At 45.9% G+C, this 20,570-nt stretch overlaps 1 protein-coding gene across 6 annotated transcripts in view; it reads right to left on the reverse strand.

Moving 5' to 3' along the window:
* Window positions 1–918: 918 nt before the first annotated feature.
* The window catches only part of itgb4 (integrin, beta 4), a 181,908-nt gene continuing 162,256 nt past the window's right edge, over window positions 919–20,570 (reverse strand). For 5 of the 6 annotated variants that reach the window (XM_063030905.1, XM_063030903.1, XM_063030899.1 and 2 more), the window contains exons 35-42: window positions 19,433–19,594; window positions 16,765–16,890; window positions 12,179–12,325; window positions 7,339–7,527; window positions 4,169–4,324; window positions 3,087–3,254; window positions 2,348–2,461; window positions 919–2,208 (exon numbers count right to left, since the gene is read on the reverse strand). In XM_063030905.1, coding sequence (XP_062886975.1) covers window positions 2,084–2,208; window positions 2,348–2,461; window positions 3,087–3,254; window positions 4,169–4,324; window positions 7,339–7,527; window positions 12,179–12,325; window positions 16,765–16,890; window positions 19,433–19,594 — 1,187 coding nt within the window. In that variant the 3' untranslated portion in view covers window positions 919–2,083. The remainder of the gene's footprint in view (window positions 2,209–2,347; window positions 2,462–3,086; window positions 3,255–4,168; window positions 4,325–7,338; window positions 7,528–12,178; window positions 12,326–16,764; window positions 16,891–19,432; window positions 19,595–20,570) is intronic. The other variant, XM_063030900.1, reaches the window with a different exon arrangement.

Here is a 20,570-nt window from a genome sequence, read left to right on the forward strand (position 1 = left end):
TGTACGGACTATGGCACAGGGAGTTCTGGTGACTAGCCTAGCTGTCTGTTGGCTCACACTGACTGTGGTGGACAGCAGTAGCAGCTCAGTTCACTTGATATTCCTGATTAAATCCGTTTCCTATAACAGTAAATCTTCCTTTGCCTGAGATAGCCAGTAGGGAAACATGACTTAAAAAAAACAGAAATAAGATTACTGAATGTACGAGACTTATATATTATAAATGCACAAGAAGTATTTTCTTACATTTCAAAATCCATGCACGTCAGCAGGAGGAATATACTGGACAAGCCAAGCTTACAGAGAGAGAGCATCCAAGATACAGTAGTTAATTTTTGTGCATCATCTCTTTATCGCCTAACCTCTAGTATCAGCTGAATTGCAGCTACCACTCCCTTCCCACTTCACCATTAACTTCCTGTAACAGCAACAATGTTAGTGGGACTGTTGAAGCTGGGATTAGACAGGGGCTTAAACTCGGACCTGTCAGGCTCGTGTACCTCAACCTTTGGAGGGTTTGGTCAATACAGACTGGCACCAGGAAGAGTGGGACTACTAGATGCAAATCCAAAGCATGCAAGACGATTTCAGCCCAGAGAAATAAAAATACACGATCAAAATGGCTTAATCCTCTTTAGCACTGCAGCAATACTTTAGCTTCAGAGAAGAAAGTTTTCAGTTGGTTTGTCCCCATCTGACAGGTACCTCAACAGAGGAGCAGTCACTGATCAACAGGAAAAAGTCAGCAGGTGAGAATCCGAACTGCAGGAACCTCCTGGCTGTTGGTGGTGAAACGCTCGATCTGCAGACACCTGCACGTTTTGTACCCCCCCCCCAGTGAGTGGCGGGATTTGGAATGTTACCCCCCCCACCCCCAGTGAGTGGAGGGATTTGGAATGTTGCCCCCCCCACCCCCAGTGAGTGGCGGGATTTGGAACGTACTCCCCCAGTGAGTGGCGGGATTTGGAACATATTCCCCCCAGTGAATGGCGGGATTTGGAACGCTGTCTGACAGGGTGGAGAGGGCAGAATCCCTCATTGTATTTAAACAGTGATTAGGTGAGCACTTTCTTTTGGGCTGCATACACAAACTGGAAAGTGTGATTCGATGGAATAACAGGGAAAGAGGACAGGACAATGCAAGTTCCCTCTCAGAAGGAAGGGATACCCTGCCCTCTACGACCATTCCTCGTGCCAACACTCCCCATAAATTCAAACATACACTGCCCGGTGTACGGAGACAGGCAGTTGACAGTGTGTTCCTGGAGCTTGTTCCCAAGGTTAACAGACCTGGAGTTGGTCAGCAAATGAGTTCTGTCAGTTATGAGGAGCTTTTAATCGAATAGGGAGTTTGCAGATGTGGAACGGGTTCATAGTAACCAATTAATCTTTAAACTAACTGAATGAACCCAGTCGGGACACTCAGGAATACAGAACAACTACCTCATTTAGGATAAGTGTTAATGCCCGTACAAAGAATATGGGGGATACACACGCTTGGAGAGGACAAGGAAATTTAGCAGTTATAAAAACACAGAATGCAAACCCATGACATGTTGGCATCAAAGCTTTGTGCTCGTTTCCAGTGTTAATCATCATTTCTAAATATTCTACGGTGATTAGTAGCAGATAACCAACTGAAAGAGTGAGCTCAACAGACATCGTTCAACAATACAAGTGACCCTAAGGGTCAGCGTGTCTACGGGCAGTGGATGGAAAGCTTCTGTTGGCTATGACAAGGCTCTTGCATTCAGAATGCAGATGGCAGCAGTATCTTCAGTATGTTCATCTCCTCCAGAGAGTCTTTGACTCAAAGTGAGACAACTGGATGTTGAAAGAGCTGGGGAAGAGCCTTCCGTTCACCTTTGGCAGACAGAACACTTTACAGGAGTATCACAGAGGTGTCAAGACTTGCAATCCCGCACACAGACCAGAACAAGCATCCATAGCAATTGTCCACTTTAAAGGTGCTCCCTTATTTAAGATGCTGACAAGCGGAGTTCAAGGCGGCTTCAGAGATTGTTCATTGGCGTGGTTTAATATTGAGTCCAAAGATCAGGACTTTGTACAGGCCATGTCCTAATCAGGCCTCATAAAACTTCCTCACCACTTGTTTGGTGGCTGTTCCACTGGTCATCATGGTCCGAGTCATTTGCTGGGTGATGGAGGTCCCACCCTCCATCCTTTCTGTTGTTACAGTCATTCCATCTGAAAAGGAAGGCAGAAGATTAACTTCAGGGATTACTCTGCAGATCCAGAGTTTGCATATCAGGAAATTAAAAGCTTCACAAGGTTTAATAAGGGCTGAGGGTTCATTCACAAACATAAGGGGGTATTCGGCACCAACCTGAGAAGAAGGGGTCAATGCTGGACTCCATCAGGCTGGTCTCAGTCCTCATGGTACCAGGAATGAAGCCTTCATGTCTCATCACCATCTGCTTGCTGAAGTTGGAAACACTCGCTTGGAAGCAAAGAGCAGATTAGAGCCGTTAAAACACAGAATGCAAACAAGCTGCTGGGAGCCAGCACTGCCCATTAAATGTACACACACACACACACACCCACCCAGCATCTCACCCTCACCCTCCTCACCAGGAGACCCCCCCTGGCACTTTTGCCAAGCAGCTCTCTCTCACTGCCCATCTTGGGCCCTTTACCTCAAGATCATCCCAACCCCAGGAAATTGGGCTGGAAAGTCCCAGAGCCACTCTTACAGCAACAGAGGACCTTCTGCTCCTAAACCAGAAAGCAACTTACTGTCCTTCCCAGCAGGAACTGAGGACCGTGCCCAGTGCACAATTTCCTTCTTTTGAAACAACCAGGAAGTTGGACTTAAAGCTGCAGACCCTCCCACCCACCCACATAACCTACCGCCACCCCACAACCAGCCAGCTCTCATCCACATGCTCACTCCCATCCCCACACTTGCCCCTCCTCACCAACAGGCTCAACGGCCCACTAACTGAATCCCCACCTTGTCCCACCCATCCCCTACCCAAGCCCCAACTAGAAAGTACACAGAGGCACTATGTCCAAGCCACTCTCAGCACAGGATATGTCCGAATAGGAACTGCACGGTCTCTCACCTCCATCCTGAGACTCGATGGTGATGATCCCTTCGCGCTCTGGACCGAAACCTTGCGTCGTCTTTGCCTGAACCTTGAACTTGTATGGGACATTCTCTCTGAGGTGAGGCACCATTAGAGTCATCTCTGCATCGTCCCCTTCCACTTGATAGGTCTTGATCTCATCTGCTGGAGAAAATTGGGGCTCACTGACTAAAAGTGATGACAGCCTTTCAGTGCAATAGGTAATAAGTAACAGGGCAGCCAGCTGATGGGAACACAGCACAGGTGGGAGGGAAGTGGGACAGTCGGCTGATCACAGGGTGAGGTACATGCAGGGGCAGGAGTGGGAGTGGTCGTGGTCGCAGTCACCGAGTCTGGGAGTCTTGGGCTCAAGGTGAGACGGCTGGAGAAACAGACTTTCACTCACGTCCGGCAAATGGAACACATGACAGCAGTATCAAGGGGGTGTCTGACACACAGAGGAGAGCCAGGAGGATGGGATATCCATCACCCAGGCCACTCAGACTATGATAACCAGGAGAACAGTCATCTTGCAGGGTTTCCAGACACACCCACCTCAATGGGTTCCTTGCCCAGCCGATGACTGCCCTTTGTGAATGGTGGCACAGTGATGGTGGAGAGCACCACTGACCGACAAACAGCTGTTGTGCTGTTGAGGACCTGACTGGTACAGGGACTCTCTATCCTTGTTTGATGTAGCTAACACTTCACGGACCCTGCTGTGCTCTCTGTCTTGTAATCATCTCAACTGACCTTTGTATCCAGGGCACAGATGCTTCTCCAAAGCGCAGGACACTCAGGACACAGGAAACACCCAGTTCTGTGTTGATTACTACAGCGCATCCACCACCTTTCAAAAGATCTGACCTTAAACTTCTGTCTCTTCAGTAGATGGAACTTCTGAGGACAGATCTTCCCAACGTGCCCACATCAGCCTGAAGAGTAAATGCCTCCCCCCACAGATGCTGAGTATCCCCATCAAACCCACAGCCCTCTGCCTTTCAGGAGGTGCTACCAACAGGGCAAAGGCACCATCCTCCTGTGGAGCAGGTGATGATCGAGTCCGCAGCAATGCTCACCTTTGCCATCCAGTGGTTCACAGGTCACCAGGTAACCCAGAATGTCCCCGTTTGGTTTACGGGGCTTCTCCCAGTTCAGTTTCAGCAGCTCTGGGTTGACTGCAGTGAACACTAGTGGTCCGGGCGCACTGGGTGTGCTCAGTGTGAACGGTGAACCTGCAGGGGGAATATAGCACATTAGCAACTCCAAGCAATGGTGGAGAACTCCCAGTAACACCACAGCACACAGCCTAGTACAGTACAGGAGAGGAACAGGCCATCCAGCCCACACTGTGTGTACCAAACACAATGACAAAGCAAATCTTTTCTGACTGCACGTGATCCATATCCCAACACTCCAGCAATATCTATCTAAAACCTCCAGAATACCTGCTCCCCCCACCACCCCTGGCAGCACCTTCCCAGGTCCTACCCCTCTCTGTGCCACCATTCACAAGGGCATCCCTTTTCAGGTTTACCCCTCTCACCGTAAACGCATATGCTTTAGAACACTGACATTTCTGCTCCGGAAATAATTATTCTGACTGTCTAATCCTCTCATTATAAATTTCTATCAGGTCTCCCCATGGCTTCTCTCGCTCCAAAGAAAACAACCCTAGTTTGTCCAATCTCTCCTTGTAGCTTCTACTCTCTAATCCAGGCAGCATCCTGTAAGCCTCTTCTGCACCATCACTTCCAGAATTGCACACAATACTCCAAGTGCAGCCTAACCAAACTTTTATACAGCAGCAACATTACTTCCTGATCATATCAAACTCAAGGATCCAAAATATATTGGTGGAGACCAAAATTAATTTGTGGATTAAAACTTAATGTGAAAAACATCACATAATCAATACCAAAACCAGACTGTGGTGAATAATTCAGTTAGGCGGTTTGATGTTTATTTTTAGAAGCTTTTTGTATGACGCATGACTCTGAGGTTGTACTGGGTAACGGGTTCTTTTTTTCCTCACTTTTTCTGCTTAGTAGGTTTTTTTTGTTATCATAAATTTTTTTCAATCCTTAAGATGATGTCTTTTTTGAGACATTGTAAGTGTTCTTACTTCAATGTACCCGTGTTATTTTTTCGTATAACAATAAAAAGATTTGAAAAGAAAAGAATAATTCACTTAGAATGAACAATGCATTGCTTGGGAAAAAACGTACCAGAGAGTTCAAATTATAAGATCCAGTTATAGGGGTCATCTTATTCCTTTCTCTTATCCCCCATCCTCATGACTTGCCTAACAGTTCCCAATGGTTCCTCACTTTCCTCCCTTTTTTCCCATGGTCCACTGTCCTCTCCTATAAGATTCCCTCTTCAGCCCCTTGCCTCTTCCACCTATCACCTCCCAGTTTCTCACATCTCCTCCCATCTTCCTAACCACACTCCCACCTGGTCTCACCTGTCACCTGCCAGCTTGTGCTCCTCTGTCCACCTTTTAATTGTCTTCTGCCCCCTTCCTTTCCAGTCCCGATGAAGGGTCTTGGCCTGAAGTTTTGACTGTTCATTCCTCTCCATAGATGCTAGCTGACCTGCTGAGTTCCTCCAGCATTTTGTGCATGTTACTCAGTTGTGGGAATTACCAGTGTATAAATTTGATCAACAAGGTAGAAGGCAAAGATATGCTAGGTGAAAATGTGGTTGAGTCTGCTGTTAAAAAAATAGAGGTATGAACTTTAGACCATGAATGAGATGAGGATTTATAACTGATACCTGACACTGGGAGAGATCCTATATAACAAGATCAAAAATTCTGCAGAAACCTTTTTCTATCTCAGTAATTAGCTGTGGTATGGTGGCGAAGGGACAATAGATGGAAAATAATTAATGACAGGCAGAAAATGAGGAAGCCTAAACCAAAGTAATGTGAAACTGAGACATCTGAAGATTTTTTTATTGACATTGTTTAGAAATTTACCAGATAACTTTTGAGAAATCGGCATGAATTTTACAAGAAGAGTTAAAATGAGTGATGAGCAAATGCTAAGAGTAAGTCTACAGGGGAAGAAGCAGCTGCTATTTCTCCAGCAACCATTTAATGATATTTATTGACTCTGATATGAGATCCATCATTATAAAACGAACGACACGAAGGGTTTTTGTAAAATGTGTGGAGCTAAGGCCAAGGCTGACTGTGAATAAAACAGCATGGGAAAAGCCTTCCCAGAGTGGAAGCAGTCCTGGCCGATCCTCTGTGAAATAACACTAATGACAAACATTTAATTTCCTTTCAGAGCTATTTTGTTTAAAAATATATACATAGAACCTCTGGAGCCTATGCCCCAGCTGTCTCATCTCATTCATTGTCCCATGGCCCTGTGCTCGCTGTCCTGAATTAGCTCCTCTGGTAATGCCTTCAAGTTCTTAATCCCTCTATAGACTCATCCCTCCTCACCTAGTTAGCCTCCTCCACCCTACAAGCCTTTGAGATCTCTGCCCTGCCCCAGTACCGGCACTTTCCATCCTCCCAAGCTTATTGTGAGCTCTGCCCCTGCAGGATCCAGCCTCCCATGTCTCTCTTAAATGGGCTCCTTAGCATCCCCCTCATTGCTTTGAAATCTCCTTTGTACCCACAAAACCAGTACTGGTAAGGTACCTTGATATGTTTCCTATGCTAAAGGTATGGTGTTTATACAAGTTATTGTATGCAGAAAGGAATAGGTGTAGAGCAAGATCACACAAACAACATATTGGTGAAGCCGAAGAAAACTTCAGATTCTGGAAATCTGCAATTTAGACGTAAGATGCTGGAAACACTCATTAGGTCAGGCAGCGTCTGAATAGACAGGGAAAGAATTCATTAGATTGGCCAACCTGAAACATTAGCCCTTTTACTTTAACTCTCTCCCCTTCTCTCTTTCCACAAAAATTGCCTTACCAGCTGAGTTATACCAATATATTTTGATTAATAAGAATGTGGTTGTACAGGTAATGGTAAGATCAAATTTAGAATTATTACTCCAACATGAATTTAGTTTGGTTGTTTATATTGGCCCAGTCTCCAGCCATGAAGTACAGCACATGGTTATTTAATCAAATAACAATCAGTTGAATTTTCTCATGAAGTTAAGTTCAGGCCAAAGAGCAGCAGTGCAGGAGTCTCCAGGCTTTAAGGCAGACTGTGCAACATTGCCACGTCTCATCCCTCACTGATCAAGCCACCTTAAACCGGAGGGAGCATTACCTGGGACTGGGCTGAGGGGACTCATAGGGTCCACTTTGGATTCAATGGTGATGACTCCTTCGCGGTCTGGACCCCAGCCCTTTTCACTCAGAGCCTTGACCTTGAACATGTAGGAGTAGTTGGGAAGAAGGTCATTGATAATCAGCGAGTTTTCATTTGGGTCCGAGATCTCCACCGACCTCATCTCACCTGGAACGTAAGAGACAACATCAGCTTACAGTGACTGGCTGGTAACCACAGCTCATGGCTCTCCTCACCTGTCCGATCAGCACGGATTCACTAATGGATACCTCACTCCCACAAGTGAACCATATTGCCTCATTCAGAAGCTCTCCTGCATCACAAAGCTCAGCTTGCCTTTCATCAGTGTAGATTCACCTCAGAATTGGGAGGACTGCTGATCGCAGGCTCGGGCACCTGTCCTGCCCACATGGAGAAATTCCACTACATCCATGTCTGTAAAACTGCCCGTACCTGCACAAGTTTCAGTCACCACTACTGAAGGTGAAATGTCCTGGTTAAGGTTTCTGCCATGCTGTGAGGTATTTCTATTTTAGTAGTTTTCTGCAAATGCAGTATGCCCTGTTAATAACCTTGGTGGACTAGTGTTTGGGCTTGGACTAAAGATCAGGAGCCATTTGGCCAACCTAGGAATGTTGTATTAGCCAATTGGGTTTGTCTTGGTAACATGTTGTAACAGTTTGCCCAGTTTGGAAGATTTGAGAGAGCTGGATGGGATCAGATTTCTGAAGGATAGTAGTCTGGTCTGGGGTCATTTGCAGGAGCTGCAGAGTGGAGTGCAGGGGAAGATGTTTGCAGGAGGGACCCCATTGTAAGAAGCTCTTTGTGCAGATGAATGGTTACAAGAAGGAAATGTTCCTGAGTTAGCCAGTTCATTCAAGATAGTCTCCGAGGGAAGTTCAAACTGTGGCTTCATGCAGAATGTGGGTTCAGTGTGTAAGTAAAGCAAAACACCTGACTGCTTCAGGCACGAGCTCCAACGTTTAGGTGCACACTTAGACTGATTTAACTGCCACGGACCCTTTTACTTTATCGGTTAACTGTTCGTTAAAGTTGAAATATTGGTAAATATACTTCCTTTGTAATTTCATGCTGGTGTACGATCTGTTATTTTTCTGGTGAATGATAGCCGTGCATGGGGAAGTATTTACCCAGCACTCACTACAATTCATGTCCCGCGTCAGAACGTTCCAACCTTCCTGTTTGGTTGAACCTCGAATCATACCAACCCTAGACATGTGTTGCTTATGGAAGATGGCCTTCTCATCACTAAGTCACCTGGCCATTAGTGCTGGTGAGAGGATTACAAAGGATTAACTCATCTCTAACCAGGGCCAAGTCAGTAGTGAACCTGTGTTACTGCAGCTATAAGGCAGTGGCCCTGGTAGTTCCTCCCAAGATTTTCCAGTGAGTATTAGTTTTGATCACTGGGGAGAAACACTGATTCAGAGAACTTTAGGCATACTGGTCTTCATACGTCAGGATATTGAGTACAGGAGTTGGGATGTTATGTTGAAATTGTACAAGATGTTGGTGTGGGCAAATTTAGAGTATTGAATGTAGTTCTGGTCACCTACCTTCAGGAAAGATAGCAATAAGCTTGACTCCAGAGAAAATTTACACGGATGTTGCTGGGACTTGAGGATCTGAGTTATACGGAGTATAAGAAATAAGGTGGATGATCTTGTTACACTATAACGAATTGTCAGGTATGATGCTGTGGCCATCACTGAATTGTGGCTGAAGGATGGTTGCAAAGAAATACTCAAATGGCAAAATAGTCCAACCATGGCTGACAAGGGAAGTCAAAGCTAACAGAAAGATAGAAACATGGAAAACTAACAGCGCAATACAGGCCCTTTGGCCCACGATGCTGTGCCGAACATGTACTTATTTTAGAAATTACTTAGGGTTACCCATAGCTCTCTATTTTTCTAAGCTCCATGTACCTATCCAGGAGTCTCTTAAAAGACCCTATTGTATTCGCTTCCACTACTGTCGCCAGCAACCCATTCACCACTCTCTGCATAAAGAACTTACCCTGGGATAGAGTGGCATCCATTTAAAACAGAGATGTGGAGAAATTTCTTGCAAAGTTTCGAATTTTATTCTCTAGACCTCTGGAATATGAGGGGAGCTTTGATAGAGATATACAAAATTATGAGGAATATAGATAGGGTAAATACACGCAGGCATTTCCCTTGAGGTTGGGTGAGGTTAGAACTAGTGGTCATGCCTACCTTCTCTTAGAGATTATTATTTTGCAGCACAGTTGAGAGCTGTGATATGCTGGTGCAACCCATCATACGACGCTCAATGGAAAAACATTGAGGAGGGGATACTTCCCATCCCCATACAGGCAATTTTGGCTGATAACAACCTTCAAACTTACATAAATACTATTGATAACCCGTGGGTGAAATGGACTCTTAAAATATGGAAAACTATTATAAAAGAATATAAACTAGAGAGAGACATTGCAATTCTTAAATGGTGTGCATATGACTCGGATTTTACACCGAATAAACTGGATGCTAGATTTAAGGACTGGACAGCTAAAGGAATAGCAAAACACATCAAAGTTGCTGGTGAACGCAGCAGGCCAAGCAGCATCTGTAGGAAGAGGTGCAGTCGACGTTTCAGGCCGAGACCCTTCGTCAGGACGAAGGGTCTCGGCCTGAAATGTCGACTGCACCTCTTCCTACAGATGCTGCTTGGCCTGCTGCGTTCACCAGCAACTTTGATGTGTGTTGCTCGAATTTCCAGCATCTGCAGAATTCTTGTTGTTTGAGCTAAAGGAATAACAGCTATTTGCAATATAATGACAGGAGGAACACTGTTCAGTTTTGAAATGCTCAAAGAGAAACACTTATTAGAAAAACAAGACTTTTATCGGTATTTACAGATGTGACAGTATGTTAATAGGATGGTTAAAAATGTAACCAAGGCAAGTACATGTCTGATAGAGCTATTTAGAAAAGCATATAATTCAGACAACGGTAGAAAAATCATTTCAAGCGTGTATAAGGATTTGTCAAATCTTAAAACACATTCAACTTCATACATTAAAACAAAATGGGAGCAGGAAGGAGGGATAATAATATCTGAGGAAGATGGGACAATAACATGGAGGTATCAATGGAAGTGTACCTGTTCACAGAAATGGAGGGAGTTTGGGTGGAAAAACTTGATAAGATATTTTATTACACCCTCTCAGAAATCCCATTATGATAGTAACCTCCCTGTTTGCAGGAGAAATTGTGGAAATCAAAATGCAAACCATTATCATATTTTCTGGGAATGCCCTGTTATCAAAGACTATTGGAGTGGGATACATAATGCCCTACAAGACATCTTTAAATGTGAAATACCCTTAGAAAGTAAGACCGTATATTTTGGGTATATACCTCAAGAATGGTTGGAAAGGGATAAATATTTAATGAATATACTGCTGGTGGCTGGTAAAAAGACCCTTACCAGGAAATGGCTATCACAGGAGAGCTCAACTGTAAATGTATGGATGGAAATTACAATGGACATTTACAAAATAGAGAAGATAACAGCATCTGTTTATCATAAGTTGGAACAATTTGATTCATACTGGGAAAAATGGTTTAACTACATAACACCTCATAGGCCTAATTTTATTCTCACAAGTCAATGAATATGTTGTGAAAAAAAAAGATCACTCCCTACTCTGTACATAGTTTTCTTCTTTTGATTGTTCTTTCTTTCCTCTACTTTCTATAAGTGTATACCTCAGATAAATATTATGTGGAGATTTGTGACAATTATGATTATATGATATATAAGTACAGTATCTGAAATACATCTTATGGATATGTTTGATGATGAAATTCAATAAAAAATAAATTACAAAAAAAAAGAACTAGTGGTCATAGGTTTAGGGTGAAAGGTGAAATATTTAAGAGGAATTGGTGGGGAAACGTCTTCACTCAGAGGGTGGAAGAAGTGTGCAATGAATTGTCAACAGAGATGGTTTTGCAAACTCAACTGTAACACCTCAGAACTCTGTATGGATAGGACAGGTATGAAATGATGTGGTGCAAATGCAGGTAGATGGGACTAGGCCTCTTTCTGTGCTTTAGTGTTCTATGACTCTGCAAGGCTGGGGTGAGTTTAATCAGGATGGGGTTACTTGTCCATGTTTATCACAAAACCATGAGATTCCTTTGCATCTATGAACCAGCACGTTAATCTTGTGGCTTATTATCTATCCTTCTCAAGTATTTCCACATGGTGAGTGAGCTCTGAAACCAAGCTCACCCACCCCACAACGACTTGCAGCCCCCTCGACTCAATGCTGATCAGCCAGCCTCATGGTACGGGAGAGTGGGTTGAATGTTCAGGAGATGGGCAATATTCCACAAGAAGTAGTCTGTCCTTTGACCTGCTCCTCCCAAGATTGGTCTTCCAGCTCGGCAGCATGCTCCTGCTCTGTCCTCACATACCTCGATCCCACCAGGATAGAAATCCACTGATCTCTGTTCCAAATAAACCCAGTGACTGGGTGCAGAACTCCAAGGATTCACAACCCTCTGTGGAGGCTTCCTCCTCCTCCAGTCACAGATGGCCTCCCCCTCCCTCCCTCAGCAAACTCGGGTCTGGTCCCCAAAGCTGAGGAGATATCCCTCTCATATCCAGGCACTGCCCCTGGTGCAAGTTTCAGAGATGTCCTCTTGCTCAGAGCTCCAGTGAGTAGTGGTGAAGACAGTCCAGGTTCTCCTCGCCTGGTGGTCCTGCTGTTCCTACAACCCCCCTGGGGAACCCGTGCGGTGGCCGCTTGGGCGGTACTGACCTCCGGCCAGGGGTTGATAGGTGACACGATAGGCCAGGATTTCCCGCTCGCACTGAGGCTTCTGCCAGCTGACCTTCAGCGACGTTGCTCCGAGCGCAGAGAAGACCAGGCGGGTCGGCGTGCTCGGGACCCCAGGAGAACGGTTTTCTGTGGGATGGAGACAAGAGGAAATCCATGAAAATGAATTAAGTGAAGCCTGAATCACAGGTCAGAGCATAATTAGGTAGAGGTTGCATCTCCCCTCCTCGGCCCACTGAATGTTTCACTGCCTTAATCCACTGAACAGCGTGCTTGCCCGGCTACAATCCCCCTCCCTCTTCCCCTTCCCTGCAACTTCCCTCAGCCACGAAACTGTTCTCCATGACACAGTTCAAACAGTGAGGAATGACACGGGAATTAAGAACTACCAACAACCTACTGGAGGAACACACTGGGTCGAGCAGCATTTGTCAGGGTGGTGGCCGCCAGGAATTTTCAGTTCCAGCAGCCCTGTCCAACATTACCCCCCATTTGCCTCTCATTATTTCTCCTCCTCCTGTCTGCCTTCATTCATCATCTGCCTGCCACTTCCCACCCCGAGTACAACCTCCCTGTCTTCCCTCACCTCTCCTTGGACTCCTGTCACACCACTCCACCTCTCCTCTCTGTACAGGCCATCTCCTCTCTCCACAGGTATTAAAAGGTTTCTTAAGTATATAAAGGGTAAAAGAGAGTCGAGGGTAGATATAGGACCAATAGAAAATGACACTGAAGATACTGTAATGAGAGATGGTGAGATGGCAGAGGAACTGAATGCGCATTTTGCATCAGTCTTCACAGTGGAAGACGTCTGCAGTATACTGGACATTCAAGAGCATCAGGGAAGTGAAGTTTGTGCAGTGAAAATTACGACTGAGAAGGTGCTCAGGAAGCTTAATGGTCTGAGGGTGGATAAATCTCCTGGACCTGATGGAATGCACCCTCGGGTTCTGAAGGAAGTAGCTGGAGAGATTGCGGAGGCATTAATGATGATCTTTCAAGAATTGATAAGATTCTGACATTGTACCGGACAACTGGAAAATTGCAAATGTTACTCCACTATTTAAGAAGGGTGGGGAGCAGCAGAAAGGAAACTATAGACCTGTTAGCCTGACATCAGTGGTTGGGAAGTTGTTGGAATCGATTGTCAGAGATGAGATTATGGTGTACCTGGAGGCACATGACAAGATAGGCCGAAGCCAGCATGGTTTCCTGAAGGAAAATCCTGCCTGACAAACCTACTGCAATTTTTTGAGGAAATTACAAGCAGGGTAGACAAAGGAGATGCAGTAGACGTGGTGTACTTGGATTTTCAGAAGGCTTTTGACAAGGTGGCACACATGAGGCTGCTTAGCAAGATAAGAGCCCATGGAATTACAGGGGAGTTACTCGCATGGGTGGAGCATTAGCTGATTGGCAGAAAACAGAGAGTGGGAATAAAGGGATCCTATTCTGGCTGGCTGCCAGTTACCAGTGGAGTTCCACAGGGGTCGGTGTTGGGACCGCTGCTTTTTATAATATATGTCAATGATTTGGACTATGGGATTAATGGATTCGTAGCTAACTTACCGATAATACAAAGATAGGTGGAGGAGCGGGTAGTGTTGAGGAAACACGAGGGTCTGCAGAGAGACTTAGCTAGTTTAGGGGGTTGGGCAAAGAAGTGACAAATGAAATACAATGTTGGAAAGTGTATGGACATGCACTTCCGTGGAAGAAGTAAACAGGCAGACTATTATTTAGATGGGGAGAGAATTCAAAATGCAGAGATGCAAAGGGACTTGGGAGTCCTTGTGCAAGATACCCTAAAGGTTAACCTCCAGGTTGGTTCAGTGGTGAAGGAGGCAAATGCAATGTTGGCATTCATTTCTAGAGGTATAGAATATAGAGCAGGCATGTGATGTTGAGGCTCTATAAGGCACTCCTGAGACCACACTTTAGAAAGGATATACTGACATTGGTGAGGGTTCAGAGAAGATTCACAAGAGTGATTCCAGGAATGAAAGGGTTACCGTATGAGGAATATCTGGCAGCTTTTGGGCTGTATTCCCTGGAGTTCAGGAGAATGAGGGGGGATCTCATAGAAACACTCCGAATGTTAAAAGGCCTGAACAGATTAGATATGGTAAAGTTATTTCCCATGGTAGGGGAGTCTAGGACAAGAGGGCACGACTTCAGGATTAAAGGATGTCCGTTTAGAACTGAGATGCAGACAAATTACTTTAGTCAGAGAGTGGTAAATCTGTGGAATTCATTGCCAAGAGCTGCTATGGAGGCCAAGTCATTGGGTGCATTTAAGGCAGAGATAGATAGGTTCTTGATTAGCCAGGGCATGGGGAGAAAGCAGGGGAGTGAGAATGACAAAAAGAATTGGATCAGCCAATGATTGAATGGTGGAGCAGTCTCGCTGGGCTGAATGGCCTACATCTCCTCCTATATCTTATGGTCCACTCTCATTCCTAATGCAGAGTTTCAAGCTGAGAAATTGACAACTTCTTTCCCTTAACAGTTACTGCTTGATCCACTGACTTCCTCCAGCAGATTGTTTCTGGCTCCAGATTCCAGCATCTGCACTCTCTTGTGTATTCACTGGAATTATTCCGGCTATCGGCACCTTTCCAGTCAAAGTTCTAAGATATAGGAGAAGAATTAGACCATTCAGCTCATTGAGTGATTTGCCACTCATTCTTGGCTGATTTTTTTTTCAAAAATTGTTTTCCCACCCTTGCCTTCTGAAGGATGATGCATTGGGCCCCAGAAACCAGTGCTGCGGGAGAGGGGGCAGCCACCAAAACCAGTTGGAGGAGCTGCTGCCGTGCCCCAACTGGGCCAGGGGCCAGTCAGTAACCTGAATGACAGATAGTCCTATCAGCAGTGTGCAGGTGAGACCACACTTGGGGTTGGTGGTGGGAACTGAAGTGGTCCACCAGCAGAAGATCCATCCAGCTTGTCTAACCACAAAACCCAGCTCTCTCTTTTGCAGCACGTCACCCTGTCCAACCCTGTCCCATGTCCAACCACTCAGTCTCTTGCTCAACCCCACATCCAACACCATCTACTCTGGTTCCCATCCCCCTCCCTCTTCCAAACAGTTTCCACCTACCCCACCCTACCTCTTGCTCTATCTTGACCTGCACCACTCCTCTTGCTCCATAAAAGATAAATCTTCTCTGCACACTGCTGACGGGACCATCCGAGAGTTGAGAGTTGAAGGACAAAAGTTTAGGGGTAACATGAGGGGGAACTTCTTTACTCAGAGAGTGGTAGCTGTGTGGAACGAGCTTCCAGCAGAAGTGGTTGAGGCAGGTTCGAAGTTGTCATTTAAAGTTAAATTAGACAGCTATATGGACAGGAAAGGAATGGAGGGTTATGGGCTGAGTGCAGGTCGATGGGACTAGGTGAGAGTAAGAGCTCGGCATGGACTAGAAGTGCCGAGATGGCCTGTTTCCGTGCTGTAATTGTTATATGGTTATATTATCCTTCAGAAGGGTGGGAAAATGTTTTTTTGAAAAAAAATCAGCCATAGATGAGTGGCAAAACACTGAGTCAGTGAATGACTTGTAACTTCAGAAGGGCATTTGATTTTTTGACTGCGTCCGTCAGTGACTGCTGTGGGGGAAGCATCTAACTGAGATTTACTACTGCCCCACAGTGAATAACTCCATCCTCTTGGGCTACTTGCTCAGCTACAGCCACAGTTCTGATGAAGCAAATGCAGATTTATCGCTGAATATTCTCATCAATCCAATGGATCTCTACATACCAAGTGCTGAGAAGCGAAACCTTTCCTTTGCAGCAAAAGCATCAAACACAGTTGAGGAGGTGGCTCCCAGACAGAGTAACGTTCCCACACACTGACCCCAGTGCAGCTGCAGTCTGGTGAGGTGACCCATTTTCCATCCCCATTACCTGCTGTTGCTTACAGAGACTGCCAACACAGAAAGGAAAGTACCGGCTTCTCAAAGGGGTCACGGGATGGTGAATTGGTGAACTTACTTTGACGCAGAATTGCATCTTGAGTTCCCATCTTGAGTTTAAAATCCCTGCCTTCATACTTCTTATTCAACCTCAGAACCTTGAAGGTTCCTTTTCTGCCTAATTCTGACCCAGTACATCTCCGATCTCCTCTGCCTTCTAACTGGCCAACAGTTTTTTCTGCCATTAGATTCTAGGTTCTGGGATTACCTCCCTAATCACCATTTCTCTCTCCCCTAACTCGGGCTCCCTTCACTGGGCTTTCCGTCTTCTCTTCCCTGTCCTCTTTATTTCACAGTCATACCCTGCCCTTGGGAGTCCCAATCTGTTCACTGATCGACACTGAGCTGGGGAGCCAGCTTTCAGTTGCTGCCTTGGACCATGAGGAAGTGGGTTGATCTTGCCCTGAGCTAATTCACATCCCTACTCAGTTCTCAACACTCCAGTCTGGGTTGGATCCAATCTCTGAACCAAGAAGCCAAGCGCATGGGCTGACCTACTGCAATTCCTCTTCACATCCCATGCTGCCGTACTTGGTGGCCAGGATTGTGACCAAGGGAGAGTTTTTGGAGATACATTGGAAGAGGTCTAACCATGCAGAACCATCTCCAGGTTCTCAAGAGCACTGTTCACATCCTCGGATCCGATGCGGTTCCTGCCACCGATCGTCTGTTGTGTGACTGTGTAGTTAATTCCCCTCATTCCATGAACTGGTGCTCCTGCAGAAACAAACATCTCTCATCATTCGGGAAAGCAGACCGTGCACTTACAGCAGGCACCCACGGACAGGATGATCCAGTCACCCGGTACCTCCTGAGCAGCCGCCCAAAAGATGATTCCGGAAATATTAGAACATAAAGAACAGGCCGACTGTGCTGTCAAGCTTGCTCTGCCATGCAGTAGGATCTTGGCTGAACTGGCCATGGACCCATCTCCACCTATCTGCCTGCCTTTTCCCCCACATAACCCCTTGTATGCAAAAATCTATCTAACTGTGCCATAATATATTTAATGAAGTAGTCTCTACTGCCTCCCCAGGCAGAGAATTCCATGGATTCACCACTCCCTGGGAAAAGCGCTTCCTCTGCATCTCTATCCTAAATCTACTCCCCTAAACCTTGAGGTTATGTCCCCTGGTTCTAGTTTCATTTACCAGTGGAAACAACTTTCCTGACTTTATTTCTATCTTGTGTTTACCCCGTTTGAAATTTTACATGTTTTTATGAGATCCACACTCGTTCTTCTGAATTCCAGGGAACACAGTCCCAGGTAACTCAACCTCTTCTCATAGGCTAACCCCTCACCTCTGGGATCAGCCTGGTGAACCGCCTCCAAAGCCAGTATATCCTTCCTCAGGGAAGCAGACCGGAACTGAGTGCAGTACTCCAGGGGCAGCTGCAGCCCTGACAGTTTCAGTCAAAGCTCCCCGCTCTTAAATGCAATCCTCTCAAGATGAAGGCCAGCATTCCACTTGTCTTCTTGACAGATAACCTGTGGCTCCTACAACCAACCTTTCACAGCTTCATGCACCTGGGCTCTCGAGTCCCTCTGCACAACAGCTGCTGCATTCTTTCAGCATATAAATAATAATCTGGTCTTCTATTTTTTCCTTCCAAAGTGGATGGCCTCACATTTATCAACATTGTCCTCCATCTGCCAGATCCTTGCCTACTCTTTAATCTATTTATATGACTCTGCATCCTTTCACTAACTGCTTTTCCATTCCATTTGCTGTCATCAGCAAGTGTAGATATGCTACACTCCACCTTCCCGAACTCAGATTTGACCACAACTGGCCTCGATGGGCCCCCAGCCAAGATGAGCCAATTCAGCACAGGTAGTCGAAGAGAGAGCAGATCTTCAAGCTTGCCCCTCGGTCTATCAGACTGTGCTGAATCTCTACCTCAACATCAACTACCCAGCTTGTTCCAGAGCCATTAAAACTCACACCCACCTCAGCTCCATCAGTCTCATTTTGAATGAATTTCCAGCCCAGAAGCTCTTTGGGAAAGAGTTACATTGCCAATTCTATAACAAGGTTTTCTCTGACCACCACCAGGGCAGCTCCCCTAGGTCTGAACCAGCACAGCTCAGATCCACATCAGGGAAGGTTGGGGAGACAACAGTTTATGTTTGTGGAAGGGGTGAAATCTGGGTGGGGGTGGGAATGGCAGTAGTGAAGGTGGAGACATGGCTTGGTGGAGGATAGGTGGGAAAGGAGCTGAGGAGATGGGCAGAGGCAGGTGGGTGGGGAGGGAGAGAAGAGGGGACATAGGGGAAGAAAGAGGGGAGCAGGTTGTGACAAGGGGCCAGGGACGTGAAGGCAAGTTGGGGAAAGGGGTAAAAACGAAAGTGGGAAAAGTTGGTAGAGAGTAGGGGGAAAAAAGCGGCTGCTGGAGGTTGGGACTGGGAGGAGTTGAAGGCAGGGAAGAAGTTCTGCAGGTGGGCTCACATCTCAGTCTGGTAAATTTCCACCATAACCTCTCCAAAGCCTGGACACCCAGAACCTCCCACCGGAAACTTACTGATGATAGATAGACTTATGGGGGAGGCTAGAGTTATTTTATCTTTGCTGCCTGCTAGGGTTGAATCTCCTGTGACTCCTCAGCCCAAGGCCTGCAGGGAGCTGCAGGAAGCCTCAGGAGAACCAGACCAATTCTTTGCTTTTCTCTTCTCAGATGGCGCCTGATCTGTGGTGAGTGTTCCCATTCTTTCTATTTCTGATTTCCAGCATCAATTCCCTAAAATTTAAAATAATTCACATTTTGAAAGTGAAGCAAGTTATGTCCCTCTTTAGTTGTCGACATTCTCAGTTTTACTCACTGTAAGAGGCAGGAGGTGAAAGGTTTGAAGGTGCAGAGAACAACAATGGCACTTTTCCTTAGAACATAGGAGACTGAGGGGTGATCTAACAAGAGTGTATAAAATCATGACGGGAATAGATAGGGTGAACACACGCACGGCTGGGGGATTGAGAACTAAAGGTTTAAGATGAGAGGTGAGAAACTTAATACAAACATGGGGGGCAAACTTTTCACCCAGGTGATGGTAATGATATGGAACAAGCTGCCAGAGAAAGTTTTGGGCAGGTACGTTAACAGTTAAAGCATGTTTGGATAGGAAAGGTTTAGAGGAATATGTGCCAAACACAAACTAATGGGTTTAACTTAGTTTGGAATCTTGGTCAGCATAGATCTGATGGGCTGAAGGGCTGATTTTCATGCAATCTGACTCTGTAATCCCTCGATGGCCCCTACTGACCCTGTCCCGAAGTCATGGTGGCGTAGGTCTCCGACAGCATGGAGGAATCACCCATCATCCTGGTGAACTGCTGGTTGATAATGCTGGTGTTTTGATTAATAACACTGTGGGTACCTCCGGCAAACACTGAGTTCATCTCCCACTTCCCGTCCATCTGCACCTCTGTTGGAAAGGGAGAAGAAAGGTGTTAGGTCAGTAAAGATGCCACTGCAAACTGCCGAGGCCACAGCCCTCTTAACCACCCCCACCTAGCCAACATCAACCCTGGCTCCTCCCAGAGCTAAACGCAGCTACCGGCCCCTTATCACCCTACAAATCTTCTCCTCTCCACCAACTCTATCCCACCCAACCCCTCCCACACTTAACCATCTTCTCATTGTATCTCCACACTGAGCAATCAACAAACGTGGTTATCTTCACCATACCAGCTCCTCTCTACTCAGTGATAATTAAACTGGCTCCCCACCTTGACTCTTCTCAACCCAGCAACTACCAAACCAGAATCTCCTCACCCTGTCCCTTGCCACTAGCAACTGTCAACGTGATGTTTTCACACAGGCCCAGCCCACCTATTACCTTCTCAACCAGGGACTTCCCTCCCCTGAGCCCATCACCATACACAGCAATCTATCCCCAGGACGGCCCTGCCTTCCCACCAACACTCTCCCAGAACCTCTACTGCAGGACCTATTAACAGCACCACTATACAAAGTGAAGATTAAGATCAGCTTTGTGGTTAAAGGTGAGGTCACATTAGTAATAGCAGCAGATACAAGGAGAGCTGATTTCACAAGGACTAAGCAATAGAACAGGAACTAAGACCCAGTGTCAGCCCAGTAATGTCGACTGGCTGAATACTCGAGTGCAAAACTGAGACAAGTATTTAGGAACAAGAATGTACATATGCCATCTTCCATCAGTACAGAAGCCTGAAGTCTCACACCATCAGGTCAAGAACAGCTACTTCCCTTCAAACATTCAGTTCTTGAACCAACAGGCACAATCTGTCTAAGACCATAAGACAAAGGAGTAGAAGTCGGCCATTCGGCTCATCAAGTCTGCTCCGCCAGTTTCAAGTCCTGATGAAGGATACCAGTCTGAAATGTCGACAGTTTAGTTCCCTCTATAGATGCTACCT

The sequence above is a fragment of the Mobula hypostoma genome, chromosome 22 (assembly GCF_963921235.1).
Source record: "Mobula hypostoma chromosome 22, sMobHyp1.1, whole genome shotgun sequence".
NCBI classification, from domain to species: Eukaryota; Metazoa; Chordata; class Chondrichthyes; order Myliobatiformes; family Myliobatidae; genus Mobula; species Mobula hypostoma.